We start from the raw sequence: 15,782 nt of genomic DNA, 5'->3' as shown, positions 1-15,782 counted from the left end.
TAGTGTCAGATTTACAAATAAATAAACCCAAAAGAGCTGCTTATTCAATTGGCTACTGGTTAATTCATATCTTAACAGCATTATTCACACAGACACACACACACACACACACACACAGTTAAAACATAAACCTGTCCATCTTTCACAATGTCCTATGAAGATGGTTTAAAAAATATATGATTTAATTAATAATTTCTCAAAAAGTCGATATTGAATTTTTGTGATATATTGTGGGACATTAGTCTACATCCTCTAGATCTATGGCAGTCATCGATTGTGGATAAACATTGATTTATAGCATCATAAACCTGTCATCGTTAACAATGACATAAGAGTCATAGCTGAAATGTTATGATTTAATTATCAATTTATTTAGAATTCTATATTCAAAATCTTTAACCTGCCATATTTAATGATCTGAGATCTTCCAATAGGCTGAAAATCTTCGTTTTAAACAACCAGTAGCTATAGAAAAAATTATGAACTGAAAAATAATTTAAAAAAAAGTATTAGCAAACTTTAAGGATTCAAACAGTATAGAGTACGACTGTGATAATAAAGGATAACAAGGAAGACGCAGCTGATTCAATGCTCTTAATTTGAAAGAGCATTTCTTTCCTTCTACTGAAAGTTTAGCTAGAACTCTACAGATTTAAGGCTCATGAGTGGAGAATCCGATTTGTAAAATGTTGTTAAGTTACGAGGACACGATCACATGTTACTGTCTGTGTAAGTAGTGAAGCTGTAATGAAAGATAGACCCGACTTATGTTGCTTCTGATTGGTTAATATGTCGTGGTGCCTTCTGTGATTGGCTAGATTTACAGACTAAAGGGCAAACGTTTATTATCATGAAAAGATAAATATTGAGTATTAAATGGGTCAATATAAGCATGAGATAAAAAAAAGACTCTTTTATTTAAGAACAAAATGTAGTTTTTAAGTATTCTATTGTATTTTTCTTAGTCTTGTCTCTTTTTTATATAATTGAAATTAAATTTGATGGCCTTAATTGTATCTGTAGATGTGAGCATTATATTTGTGACATTCAGAGATAGGCACTACCTCACCTGCCTCCCCTGACCACACGTCCCTGTAATCTACTATACTTAAAATTAAACTGCAGTATTCATAAACTGTAGTGTCATTATGAATAAACATATGTGTCACCAGTGAAAACTCATTATCCGTAAGCAACCCTGTTAAATTATTATTCAATCTCATCTAGGCGTTAATTTAGTTCATTTACAAGTATTATATTTGTAAGTTTTGTACCATCATAAAATCAAAACAATGTTTGTTTTTTAATCACCATACACGTAAAATCATAATTATCAAACATTTTCAACTATGGTCAACCATTTATAAACTGTAAACAAACTATTTTCAGCTGTTATCAAACTATTTAAACTTTGTTTCCTCAACCGTATTTTAACAATGTTAAACTGTAACAACATTACACATCACATACAATTTTCACTGTAATTAAACAATTTGTAACTGTATTCAACAATGTTTAGCTGTAATTAAACGATTCTCAACTAAAAAAAACAAACGCCGTTAATCAAGCAATTATAAACTGTTATAAACCTAATATTTTCGGGTCTAATCTTAACATTTTCAGAACTAATCTATACATTTTTAGATCTACTCTATCAATTTTCTGATGTATTTTCTAACAGTTTATTTAGTTGTAGTTAATCAATTATGAACTTCATAAAAAAAAAACATATCCGATATCAGACACATTTCCCCTGTACTGTCAGCTAAAATCAATTTTCATGTCTCTACTCAAACAATGTTATACTGTAGTTAAACTGTTTTGTACTGTAACAAAAATATTTTTTAACTGCAATAGAAAAAAGGTTAACGTGATCAAACAACTTCAACTTTAACTGCAGTTGTTATATTCATCTATTTCTCTGAAAATATTGTCGATTTCACATTTAAATTATGTTATTTTGTTTATTTATTACTATCGTTATAAAGGGTTTTCTTAACTAATGCTTTTTGTCTCACATTTACCGAGCGATATACATTTCTATGTATGTTATGGACATAAAGTGTTGCCTTGTGGAACTTCATTTGAAACAGGAAGTAACAGATGTTCTAAATGCCTCCATTGTGACATGAACCTATAACACATTTACGTGTGAAAATAGAATAGCTTGTTAAATTGTCGTGTCTTGCAGACGCTCATTTCCCTTTCATTACATTGAAATATGCAACATGCTGACTATCACTAACACCGCAAGAGTCGAACTCTTAGTGTGTGTGTGAACGGGACAACATCAAGATAACAGCAATCTACCTGTATAATTTAACATAATTAAAAAAAAGGATTAAAAATGTCAATCTATGAAAATCACAAAAAGCTAAATATATTATGCAAGTAAGCAATATAGTGTGTGTGTGCGTGTACGTGTGTGTGCGTTTTAGCTAACTGAATTAAAAAAAACATGTACACACCTTCAAACTCTTAGTCACTTCTAAATTAAAAGGTTATCTGGAAATGTTATTTTTATTTAAAGGTGAAACACAGACCGTGAATGTTGAAATGATTGTGAGATCACCGTTCTAACAAAGATTTATAATTTAACGCTCACACGTTTCTGTGCCTCAAAAAAGTGCAGTTTAGGTAGTTTGCTGATCAATTCATTGTGAACTGAACAACATCAAGATAACAGCAATCTACCTGTATGATTTAACATAATAAAGAAAGGATTAAAAATGTTTTATATGAAAATCACAAAGTGCTAAATATATTATGCAAGTAAGCAATATAGTGTGTGTGTGTTTTTATGCATTTATATTTGTCTGTATTACAAGGTGTTATTAGTGTGAGGATTCATTTAGCAACAAACATGTTAACTTAATGATTAGTCATATGTTATGTTAATTACCGTGCCCTCCCTTCTTCTTAGTGGTCTTTCTTTACAGTAAATGTAGCCGCATGCAACTGAAAGTAGTGCGTTGCAGGTGTAGAAACCCTTCTGTTTTTCCCCCGCAGCAAATGTAGCTGCAGAAAACTCACGTCTGCACTAGCAAAATTAAACTTTAACAGTGTACAATGATCGACGGTGTTATTTTTTCTTATGGGCTTTAGGAGCCTGGAGTTGAATTTAAAATGTATTTAATGAAAAACTTAATTTAAGTTGAGTGGTTTCGGTAATTCTGATGGTGCTATTTCATTTTATCCTCACCACCAGATGGCAGTAAAGGCCTTAGAGTGTGTAGCAGTATGGTGTCAACGGGGTCCAGTGCCCTGTTTTTTTTCCAAAATCATTTTTTTTAAACTGCAGGTGGTTATTAGATCCCAAATATATGCAACAGCAGCTTCACCACTAGGTTGCATATGTCTATTGTGTCCACCTATAATATTAAAGATACAAACTAAAACATGTGTTTGTGACACTAAACCTATTATTATGTTGGTATCATTTTTTTGTATCACTATCTGGAGAATCATATATAGAGATTTCAAGTCATTCTGCTTAAACTGTGGAGCAGTAATCTTTCCAAAAATGCATTTATTCAAGGTGTACCGTGTTAAATAGTTTCCCTGAACCTCTTCAGAAGCAGAATAACTGTGGTCTTAAGTCAGTCGATGGAACTCCAAAACATAGAAAAAAATGTTTTATTTGTCAAAAAGTCACAAGCGCCAATCAATAAATTATGAAATAAATATTCAAATACAATTAATATCTTAAATAGAAAAATAAATACATTAAAAAAAACAAGATAAACAATACATTCCCTGAAAGAATTCAACAAAAATAAATTAGGTTTTCATTGAACCATATGATTGTTCCACTTGTGGTTAGTTTAGAAAAAGATTAAGTTAAGAAAAAACCTCTTTCAAATGTTACTCTTGGATTCTGTATCAAGTAGTAAATAGAAAAAGTCAGTTTATAAAATTGTTGGTAAAAATATCTGTAATGTTTATGGGGAAATGGATGGAAGTTACTGTTACTTATATATGTAATATTTTATGGCTGTTTTTTAGTAGTGATTGACATTTTCAAAATCTAGCGGTGCTTATTGTTTACCTTAAAATGTACTGAAAAACTTGTTTCTCTCCCTGAGCATATTTAGAAAAACAACAACAAAACAGATTAATCATGAGGTATTGCATAGAGAGTGGAACCTCTTGATGTTCGAATCAAAAAACTACGCGTCTAGAACCTTCAGCCGGTCATGGATCGACGTTAAAGGGATATTTTTTGAATGTTAATTAATAATTCTCTATATCTGAATATTCCATCAATTCAATTTTGTCAATTAAACTTTCCAAGTAAATGAGTATCTGTTGCATTCAACTTTGATAAATAAATATTTTCATTAGAGTGTGTAGGTGTAATCCCATCAAAATGTGTCTTTTTTTTGTCTCACTTTTATATCTCTTTGAATGATCTAATGTATTTAAATTAAAAAGTCTTGTGTCCTCAGCCCCGTAATGCTGCTGCAAAGGTCCTGGTCTTCAGCAGCTGTCTGCGTCGACGTTGCTTGCTCTTCCTCTCCATCTTGATGTTACCCAGACCATTCGCCTCTTCATAAAGGTACTGCAGCTCCCACAATGCTTTGCACTGGATCACCTTGTTGTCCATCTAAGCAGGTGTGAGAAAACAGATACATTTTATTTTGACTAATCCACTTTGTTGCCACATCATTCTCAGCTATCGTAGCTACAAATCCAGTTATATTGCTTCAAAGCTTCTTTGAATCACTGTGAATTACCTGAAACGCCTTGATGGTGTAATATTTGCGCAGTATCTTGTCTTGTTCTGCAAATATATTTTTCCTCACGTCTTGGATCATCAATAGTAAGTAGTTCAGTTGGCATCTTATGTCATAATCCAAGCAATACTTTGACACTTTGGCAGGGGCAGGAAGGCTCGTGGCATCTGTTGTGACGGGACTTTGGGTCGGCAGCTGGTCCATCATTTTAGTAATCAGGTTCTCATAGGTCTCCATTATCCCTCCCAACAACAGGCTTTTCATCTGAGAAACACACAGAGTTTAAGTTCTACAGACATCAACACATCAACCTTCTGAGCGTTCAAAAATCGACAGTTGGGTACCGTTAAAATGTGTGCACTAATTCAGCGTTCCTTTCTATGAAATATAACTAACACCTATCTGTTTCTCTTTTCCGCCTCGAGCTATATGCTCGTCTTTCTCTAGAAGAGTGTAAAGCCCACGGTACTGTGGAAACAACTATGTGGTTTTCCTACATGCAGCAACAAACGCTGACAAACAACCACACTCGTCAGACGGGTTCAAACTGCTGTAGAGGAAAGTTGCTTAAAATCATCCGGGTAATTAAAAGTTAGTTAATGGTTAGTCAGGATTGTTTGTTGTAAATCTAAATAATGTACAAGATGTAAATGAGCTTTTACACAAATGGAATTTCCTACAAGCAAGCAAGTCCCAACAACTTCACAGCTTTGGTTTTGAAATGATTAGGAAGGAAACATGTGGTTTGACTTTAAGGTCATATGGATGACTTTGAAACCGTTTTACTTGAGTATCAAGTCCTTTGTTTAAAATAATATATATTTTTCAAAAACTGCAAGATGTCAAATATTTGGTCATATTGAGTAACCAGAGTGATCTTTTATAAGTCAAGCTTTTTTTGTTTCAATGTGGTAACATGATTATTTTCCCCCTTGTTTTTCCTCCCTGGTTTCATTCAAGCATGTTGGGGAACTGTTGGCGGCAGAGAAATGAAACCTAAAAAAGTTCAATAAGTGCAAAAGCTTCAGAAAGCATTTGAAGCAGTTTATTTAAAACAATGTAATAAGTGTTACTTTATAATATATTGTTGCTAACAACTCATCTGTTGGTAGTGCATTGCTGATGCTTATCATCAGATTGTTTCTATGTTCCTGTTTGTTCTGCTGCTGCTGCTTATCTCACTTCTGGATCTAAATCTCTGTCAATATGTGAATAAACATGGCTTTGCTGATTCTAATCAGTTAACTGAGCATAAGTGTGCTTTGCTAAAGCTGGAAGATACGTGTTAACATCTGGTGTCATATCATAGATTCCAAGTTTTTGTACTTGTAATGGATGAAATGTATATTTTCCATCTGAATGACTGCAGTAGGATGTCTCAGAGCTGTCGCTGTGTTTGATGCGTGTCTGTAGCAGGGCTGACAACTTGTATCGAAATGCTGTCATGTCTGCCCGTCAAGCGAGGTGTGAAGACTCATGAATAAAAAGTATATGACAATAGGAAGTGTTCAACCTATACAAGCAACAATCTTTGGTTCACTTTGGTCGGTAAACGGGTAAAAAATTATGTTTCTATTATAGTTTATCTGTTTGTTAACCAAGTAATTCGAAGAGTTCTGTACATATTTGAATTTTCCCAGGACAAGGAACTTTCAAGATTTAAAACTTGACCTCCTGTTCATTCCACAACATTTTTTAGTGTTTTTTTAGAGGTAGTAAAACAAACAACCATTTGTTTGAATTTGGTTAAACTGTTTGAAATAATATTTTTTACCTCAATTCCCATGCCGTCGAATTTCTTTGGAAACACCAACCCGCTGAACCGCTCTGCCACTGGAATCTTCTACAAGAGAAATGAAGGGAGAAAAGCTTTAGAATAGTCTTTTATTCTCTACTGCCACCACAAAACAATCTTTAATTGTATTCACAACACTGGGGATAAAAGTTTCGGATCCTCACTGAGTAATTCTATGTTTCTGGAGCCTTAATTGGTCACGGAATTAGTAACCAGTAGTAGATCACAATCATTTAATGCAGCAAAGCAAATATATGAACATATTACATATAACATATTCATTAATTCAAACAAAATGATAGGTTCATATTGTTGTTATGCTACGTTAGAGATCAAGTGATGCTCAAAGCAGGAGCTGGTGCTCGTCTCTGATTGGACATTCCTATAGAATCATTTTGTCAGGAAGCAACATTTCTATCCGTCAAATCATCTTTTCTTTACTTCGATCAACTTCATCATCAAGAAACGTTCACGAGAGCAAGGAATTAAAGAAAGTTAGTCAAACAGCTGTAGTTAGCAAGAGCAGTTCAGTCGGTCGTCCCCACAACTTCCCCTTCCATACTCACGTCGTGCTCATAGTACCGCAGGAGGTTCTGAATGGTTCTGTTCATCTTCACAGGAACGTATACGCCTCTGACCTGACAGACCGTCAGAGAGAGACACAGGCACAACACCATCCTCCTTATGGCATCCATTCTCTTATCAAACAGAAACTCCTTTCTTCAAAATGTGTAGTTTCCCAAATGGCCGGAGTCTCAGCCCAAAAAGTTTTCTCACTAACTTTGTCTCAGCCTGTGAAGTTGTGGAGAACTGTTTGACTTGAAGCTGATATTTATAGCTCAAAGGAGAGAGAGTGTCATAATCTAGGTGTCAAACTTGTGGTTGTGTTATTTCCTTTAAATCAGCTTACTTCATAGAAGTGGGTTGTGGGGTCCATGATAAGTACGGAAGATTATGATTTCTGTGGAAATCCCTTTTTTTAAGTGTTTATCGCAGAATTATGAGAGAAGATTTCAATGGAGACGAGTGTAACTGTCCAGTTGTTATCTCACATTCCCATATGTATCCAACTTTCATTCCTTCACAACTTTTTCAACACTTTAAAGTCACTTCATTTGATAGAGCTTTTCAAAAACAGTGACAATAACTAATATTCCAAGTGAAGATTTTTAAACTCAATGGACTCACAACAGGTTTGCAGGTGAGAAACATCTCTATGGTCAGACGAGCAGCTTTGACCAGTTATATTACCCAGTGGTTTTAGGACCGTTTCTCCTCGTCATCCATATACACTGGGATGTACTTTCTCTTCACTGACTGACACTATTCAATAACCACACTTTATACTTTGCTTTGATAAACTTTGATAGTCTACCTTCTTTCCTCGTTGTTTTGAAGTTGGATAATTATTGATTATCCTGCAGTTTGACATGCTGTAATATGCTGATAAAGACTCTTGAATCTCAAATGTTAATAGTCAAAACAGAGAGTGAAAAGAAATAAACAACTAAAGAACCTGTTGGTCAACTGTTTTTGAACTGTTTTTACATGGAGTTTCAAATTCCCATCAACCTCAGTTTTACTGCCATCTGAAGCCAGATGAATCACCTGTATTTAGATCACCAGATCAACATCAACAATTATCTACTTTGAGCCAAGTTAAACAAATTGGTGGGCCAGATTTGGCCCCTCAGCCATGGGATTTTAAAGGTATGATGTTGGCTTTTTTCAAACGTTTATTAACTCTTTCCAACCCATTGTATTTCCTATTAAATGGTATTATTTCATAGGGTTGTTTTACGATTCTAGCGTTTTAACCCTTGTGTTATCTCTGGGTCAAGGTGACCCGGAGGCACGAAGACAAATGTGTTTGAGGTATCCCTTGTGGATGGAAACCTTGTCCCTGAGATAACACAAGGATTAAACATATTACTGCTGGTTATGAAGTTAGATTTTGCTTAACACCTTCAATTTTGATGAAATTTAGAACGACCAATAATTATTAAAAAAAGAAAAAAAAAGAAAAATTCACAGGATATTTTACATTTTATATTCATTTATAAAATGATTCAACTCAACGCATTGGTGCAACAATAAATTAAAGTATGTCTAGACTAGATTAATCAGTATCTTTTTATTCATTGCAGAAACCTAACATGACTTTTTTTTTCTATTCGGGCGAAACTTGTTTATTTTGTACTTGAAAGAGGGAAGTGAGGATTTTTCTCATGAGACTCACTCGTTAGGGAAGCCCATTTTTACAGTATCTCTACAAACTCTTGTCAGAAGAGGAAGCTAGTCATGTTTTCTATTTTTATCTTGCTATAGATAAGCCAAACCAATTTCCTTTATACAAAAATAAAGCTGCACATATGACTATGACAAAGCAAAATAGAAAGCTCACACATATTCATAGAACTAGAGTTACCTAGAGTTATCTGCAGTGTGTTTATTTCACCACCAAAGAGCTGTTGTTTTCCAGACGTTTGTTCATTTGTTAAAAGCATGTCTGGAGTTGTAGATGAAATCTTTACTTACGGTTAAAGATTTCATCATTCATTGTATAGCTTCTCACCGCTTCTGCCCATGTGGCCAGATCATGTAAAATGTTGTTGTTCTTGGTGGATGCAGAGGTCATTGCTATTACAACAACATGGTGGGGAAGTATTTAAAATGCACTACTTACATGCAAAACTCTAATCGATTTGATCTCATGATCCTTAGAGGAGGTATGTGCTTTTTCAGTTATTTCCTTGTTTATGTTTTGCTTCACCTCTTTACATGTTGAGGGCCTGAAGAATGGAAGTGTTACATGAAGAGACTATTCATACATCTGGTTTAGTTATTATTATTATTAAATTGCTAAATAAAGAAAAAAAAGAAGCTCTTAGTTTATTTAATCGTTTGTATTGTCACGTCATCAGGAAAGTCTGTGTAGTTTTGCAGGTCTGATGCAGTGATGTCATAGAACAGAAATCATGATGAGGAAGTGTCACTTTCACTTTCAGCTCAGGCATGCAGAATACCAAAAAGTCTTATGTCTTTACCAACAATATGACCGATAATGTCAAGAATAGGAAGGTTACATCTAACTTTCAGCAAGAAATGATGTTGAATGATGATGATACTCTGACATTTAGGACTAGGAATGAGAAACAATATGACGTGGAACAGGGGTTGGCATCTTAAGATGTGTGAACCAGAGGGGAAATACGGGCTCGTGATTTGGCATTTCTTCTTTCTTTATGTCATCGGTTTAAGTGAAACGTTTGGTTCCCCTTTGAGTCATCCAAGAAGATCTCATTTTATTTTTCAATTTCTCACTTTCATAAAAGTCTTTTTGTGTTCCTTATTAGTCACCTAATGATTTTAGTAAATTATGTTTCTATATATAGGTGAATATATCGACTTTATATTCAGATTGACCGCATGAGAAAAACAAAGACAGTCAGAACATTTGTCACAAAAGTTTATTCAAACGATCAAGACCAATAATAAATTAATAAATGGTGTGATTATTAAGTTAATATCTTAAATTAAAACAAATAAATAAAGTTACAGTTATGTGAGAGATACAATAAACTGCTGTTTAAATAAGGATAAATATTGTGCATGTAAATTAATAAATAACACACTTAAATTTGTAACTCTCATTCTTTAGGTCAAATCTCTGGATTTCGTTAAGGTCAGAGGTCAGTGAGCCTTTTGATGGCAGTGCTTCTCAAACATTGCCACTTGCTGGTACATTCCCAGAAAATGAGCCAGAGCTCTATGCTGATGGTTGACGTCTTTCACCTGAAGAGGAGAGACAGTAGAAAAGGTTATTTCTTCTGGTTACCAATGAACCACCTCAAAATCATTGTTTTACACTGTGTAAAAGTCTATCCCTTCCAAAAAAAACAAAACATTTTTAACCGCACAAAGGCCTTTGACCCACTGAAAACATCCTGTCGACCCACATTTGGGGTCCCAACCCTCTTGAAAACCCCTGCTATAATCATGCCATGCAAGGTTAGATGTGACAGAATTAAAGATATTAGATATTCATATTTGAATAGAGAGAAATGAGAGAGTTATGTAGAGAGTTTAGGAGAGTTCTCACACCTTTATCTCATTGAGACAGCGACAGCTGTACTTGACCTCTTTTTCTGAGCTTGCGTGGCTCAGGTGACTCTGCAGAATCTCTGTCATCATATGGAGATAACGTGTTTCATTGTGCAGGTTGGGTTGGTCCTTCTGGAGGTTGCTCAAGATGCTGATGTAGGCACCCAGAGTGTCGTTTATCGTCTGCACGTTTCTCTGGAGTTGGAAAAAGTCGTTTGATTACAATGAGAGTTTATATTTTAAAGTTTGTTGGAAACAACCAATTCAAGGTCTTCGATCTCAAAAGCATTTTAAAGTTTTACAAAGATTCAAAGTCATCAACAAACAGGTCTAAATCAGAGCTTTGACTTCGCAACCGTGATGTCATCTGCCACGTTTCTACTATAATGTAAGTTAGTAAATCATTTGTATTTATAGAGCGCTTTTCCAGACCAGGGTCACAAAGCGCTTAAACAATCAAAACAATACTTAATAAAATATATACTTTAAAGGTCAAGATAACATCGAGAAACAACTAGGAAAGTACCTGGTAAAATTTGGTCATTCCGTTTATTAAAGTTATTACCTATTTACTACTCTACATTGACACATTTATTTATTTCATTGTTTATCTCTTGTGAACTTTGCTGCTGTGACTACACAAGTTTGCCCACTCTAAAGAATGAATGTTATCGTAACTTCTCTAATTTAATGTTCCTCAATGTTTCTTTAACTTTAAAGTGTTATCAGAGCAATTTGGTCGGTTTAAAATATTTCATTACAGGATAGTTATTTGTGTAAATAATTTGTTTGAATTTATTTAAACTAAGTTATTTATTGTTTGACATTATCCTGTCTTCCTCTGTCTGTATCTTTATTGTTCCCTTTTTGGAGGAATAACAGGGTTTTTGTTTACCTGGCAGGTTGAATTGTCCTCGTCGCATTTGAACAAAGGTCGGCCGCTGATCTCCCCCCGTGATAAATTCTGAAAAAGAGACAATGGTCAGTTTAAGATGTACTTCTTGCGTTTGTAATCATGAGAAAAAAATGGGTTTGAATGATTCTGCATTTAGAAGTAAACATGACGGCATTAGTATATAGAATAAATAAAGATCATTTAAATACATTTAAACACAATGACAAGAACTGCTTTAGATGGAGTAGCCAATGATAGTGAATCACAATGCATTGTCTTTAGAAATAGTTTTGGAGGGCAAATGTTTGGTATACAATATAATGTATATGTATCTTTACACCAATATTGATTAGACAAAATAAACTCAAGTTTGTTTATGATGTCATAAATTAAACATTTAAATTGATATATTATATATATATTTTCATATTTTCTTCAAATTACTTTATTTCCAGTTAAAAGCAAAAGATTTTGCTTAACATATTAATCTTGCCAAAAAAAAATCAAACTTTTAATTATTAAAACAGACATGATGGACTACAAATCCCTGTTTTGCCATTCAATTTGCTCCTGTGTTCTGTTTGAAAATATAAAACCCACCGTTATACATGAGAGCTGCGAGGATAACCACAGTGGTTTCAATTGAGTATTTTCTGATTCAATGCAAATTCTCTCCGGTCGATTAAACTCTTGAGTTTTCCAACGACAACATGGTGAAAGCGAAAGCTTAACAGTTATATTTGGGATTTGATCTCAAATCTTACATTCATTTAAATAAAACCATATACTCAAAGTAGCAGAAAACATTTGTATCTGTGACAAAAAGCCGGTTCAGGGTAAAAAATTAAACCGCATGCGTGAACTTACCAGTGCTTTGGAAATTTTAAAGAGAGTTCTCCTCATCTTCGCTGGAATCATATCGCTGCTTTCATGCTGATCCGCCCCGACTCCCAACACCACCAGCAGACAGAGCAAATGAGCCGATGACATGTTCTCGTCTAAGTCCTCAAAGCCACAACTTCAGCTGGGTCTTGCGAAGATGTTGCTTGATGCTTTCATGACCTTACTGTAGGTCTGTATATATAGCTGTCTGAATCCCGTCTCGTTTCAGTGTACGTTCGTTGTGGTCGTGCATGAATGTGGTCTGTGGGCTTTCAGCAGAGCCCGAGACACAACCAAGTTGACTAGTTTTCTTTGAAAACCCTTAGTCGCTACGTACCTCACTCACGCAGGAGAATCCCTGGTCAGGTTTCCATTCATTTCCATCCACAATAGTTTCGTTACAGGATTGATTTTCAAAGAAATGTGGCTCTTTAGGTCAAGGTACAAAACTCTGTTGGGGAGTCATGACATTGTGATTTTTCTTACTATGTACTTCTTTTTGGTTTATTTAGTGATAAAATAAAAGTGTGTTAGAGACCCCAAAATGTTTCCTTTACACTTAAGGTCAGTTCTTCTGTCCGCAGTTATGACGCCATTTGGCTTTATTACTTCTAGATGGCGGTGTTGCTGCATGTGTCAACTAAAGAGAGATTAAATCCTCTTCATTATAAAAACATTTGTTTTTTAAAGATATCAGAAGTGCAAAGTTATAGAATTGATGATTTTTATTTTAGTGCTTTGTCAGACAGTCAAAATGTATTTATCTTTACAAATATTAAACGTATTACAGTAAACGACATATCTTAAAGAAATTTTAGTGAAAATAAATTACACTTTCAGTCAGTTTTGATACTGTTAGAATGGACATTACAACATTGGTGATGTTCTAGATTTATGAAGGTTCTGATGGGACCTAAATGGCTTCTCACTTCAGCCCTGATCACCATTACGTTCATCTTTTTACGTATTTGACCAAAATACCGTTTCCCACTATCTGGAGTGTCTGTTTGTGACTTGTTTTTACTCTGATCAGTTGGTGCTGGAGTCTTTCATTCATGATGTCATGACACATCTCACTTCACAACTGAGAAGGTGTTCATCAAGTGTGACAGAACGAAAGTATTCCATATACTTCAAAAACATCTCGATTCATCTTCAGTCTTTTACTTGAGCCAACAAGTGACCCCAAAATCCAGAAGAAAATCCCGTTTCATCTTTACTTAAAGGTTGTTTGACAAGTCATGGCAACGATTTGAGAACCCAAGATTAAACATCATAGGGTTCCATCATGTGGGCCGTACAGAATTTGGTCAATGCTTCATATAAATACTTGAGGCTCCAACGTTCTGGAAGTAAATGTCGAGAAAATCCCGCAGAAAATCATTTTTCACTCCATCACTGCTGGACCTCTTTGGTGGTGTCCGAGTTAACCCAAATAGCAACGTCGTCACATGGAATTGAATGCTGTGTCAGCCTACATGTTCCAGCATAGATGAGAAAAGTGTTACGGTCTCTGGATTATCAATGTTGTCTCTTTTGACCCCTACATTAAGCCCTAAACGTTCAGGCCCAAATATAGCCCAGGGAACGTGAGAGAAATACAGCAGTCTGTGGGTGAAACATTGCGACTCATGTTCAAGTTCAATTAAATTTTAGTTAAATAATAACAGCTTTATCTCAAGACACAATTTTGGATAACACTTTATAAGAGAGAGTTGGTACGAGAAAGGAATACCTTCACCCACCCCCCTTTTTTTTAATAGAATCTAACAATTAAAGTAAGTAAGTAAGTAAGTAATATTTATTTATATAGCGCTTTTCCAGACCAGGGTCACAAAGCGCTTAAACAATCAAAACAATACTCAAAAAAGTACATACTTTAAAGATCAAGATAATACTGAGAACAACACAGGAGTTCGAGAAATTCAAGGAAAAGCCTGAACAAATAGAAACGTCTTAAGATGTTTCTTAAAGGAGTCAGTAGATCATCAAGCGCAAAGAGAGAGGAAGATCGTTCCAAAGCTTAGGAGCAACAGCCTGAAAAGATTTCTCTCCTCTGGTCCTGAACCGTGTGCATGGAACCAAAGTAATGCTCACAATCTGTAGAAAATGTGTTCCATTTATAAATGTATATTCCCAAGAATTATCTTTATTCATTTGACCATATAAAAGTTTCTTGCTGCTCTTATTTAACTTTTTTTTTTTACAAGTTGTCACATCTCATGGTCAGTGGAGTAGATTTCTAGTGTTGAGTCACCGGAGTGGACCACATGCAAGTATTTGCGTCACTATCACTCAAAAGGAAAGACCCTGACTGCAGGTAGAAATGTGGTTCTGCTTAAGGCAGAATTTTCTGACAGGAAACTGCACCATCCTTCAGGTTGATGTGTCAGCATTGTAGGCGTAAAGACCCTCATGCTAAACCGAAACCAAACCTGAGCAGCACTGTGACTCGAAAAGATCATCGTTTGAGGAGAAATCTGTCCTAGCAGGAAATCCCCTGTTGACGCAGAGAAGTTTTATTTTTATCGATCCCCTCTTTTTTTTTTACATTTGAACACCTAAGAAAACTGAATGACTGCCTCGTCCTGACTGATGTTGGTCTTTAAAAAATGCTCATACACAAGTGACAGAACTGAAGACGATTGAATAACTGTTAGGATGGTACAGAAGTCATGTTTATGTATAACAGCTACAGCGATTTCAGATGTTCAAGAACATGTTCCTGATCGTCATGACGATGTTCTGCAGATGTGTGGATCTAAATAGTGAAGAACATGAGGTCAGACAAAGATAGGTCAGATTTGAACATGGAGTTCAAATTTCACCCCCCCACTCATCTGTCAATCATTTAACGCCTCGGTGATTTTAGTGCAGTTTAGATTTATTTGCAATACTTCATGACTGAGGTTACTTCCAAAATATAGAGCAAAATTAAGAATTTTAAAAGTGTTAAATGAAAGTATTTGAATAGTAGTAGAGTTTTTTTAATGGACATTCCCAATGACAAGGAACAAAGGATTACGTTAAGAGCCCACATTAAAAAAAGTTTTAAATCATTTCTATTAAATTTGATTTGATATACAACGGCAATATATTTCGATCGACATTTTACAGAACATTTATCCATTTTCAAGGGCTATGTTGAAATCAAATTAGTACATTATCATAAAGATAATATATTAAAATACAGGTAACATGCAGGTCCACCAACCTGGAAAGATTTGCTAAAACACGCGCGCACACATGCGCATACACGCGACCATACGTTGGTGCTTTCTAGGTATATGTTGATTCATTGGAAATAAACCTTTTACTTGAAGTGTTGCCGAGTCGTCACTGCACCAAACACCACATCCTTTTGTAGGAA

General features: G+C 34.9%; 1 protein-coding gene and 1 long non-coding RNA gene across 2 annotated transcripts; both read right to left on the bottom strand.

The window, feature by feature from the left end:
• Positions 1-3,667: 3,667 nt before the first annotated feature.
• ifng1 (interferon gamma 1) lies at positions 3,668-7,265 on the bottom strand. The gene is made up of 4 exons (XM_087785817.1): positions 7,098-7,265; positions 6,511-6,579; positions 4,737-5,000; positions 3,668-4,606 (listed from the first exon to the last, which is right to left on the bottom strand). The coding sequence occupies exons 1-4, from the start codon at positions 7,224-7,226 to the stop codon at positions 4,445-4,447; spliced, it is 624 nt and encodes a 207-aa protein (XP_087641943.1). The 5' UTR covers positions 7,227-7,265; the 3' UTR covers positions 3,668-4,444.
• Positions 7,266-10,752: 3,487 nt separating this feature from the next.
• LOC148083812 (uncharacterized) lies at positions 10,753-12,497 on the bottom strand. The gene is made up of 3 exons (XR_015710714.1): positions 12,398-12,497; positions 11,531-11,599; positions 10,753-10,830 (listed from the first exon to the last, which is right to left on the bottom strand). It is a non-coding gene; the product is annotated as an uncharacterized LOC148083812 (long non-coding RNA).
• Between the last annotated feature and the right edge of the window lie 3,285 nt (positions 12,498-15,782).

Source organism: Callionymus lyra, chromosome 3, assembly GCF_982586985.1.
Source record: "Callionymus lyra chromosome 3, fCalLyr1.hap1.1, whole genome shotgun sequence".
In the NCBI taxonomy this organism is placed as follows: Eukaryota; Metazoa; Chordata; class Actinopteri; order Syngnathiformes; family Callionymidae; genus Callionymus; species Callionymus lyra.
This window is presented reverse-complemented; position numbering and strand designations above follow the sequence as displayed.

Coding starts and splice junctions, on each gene's coding strand:
- ifng1 (XM_087785817.1), bottom strand. CDS start 7,226: ATGGATGCCATAAGGAGGATGGTGTTGTGCCTGTGTCTCTCTCTGACG. Junction 6,580..7,097: donor TGCGGTACTATGAGCACGAC/GTGAGTATGGAA, acceptor TTTCTCTTGTAG/AAGATTCCAGTGGCAGAGCG. Junction 4,607..4,736: donor ACACCATCAAGGCGTTTCAG/GTAATTCACAGT, acceptor ACACCTGCTTAG/ATGGACAACAAGGTGATCCA.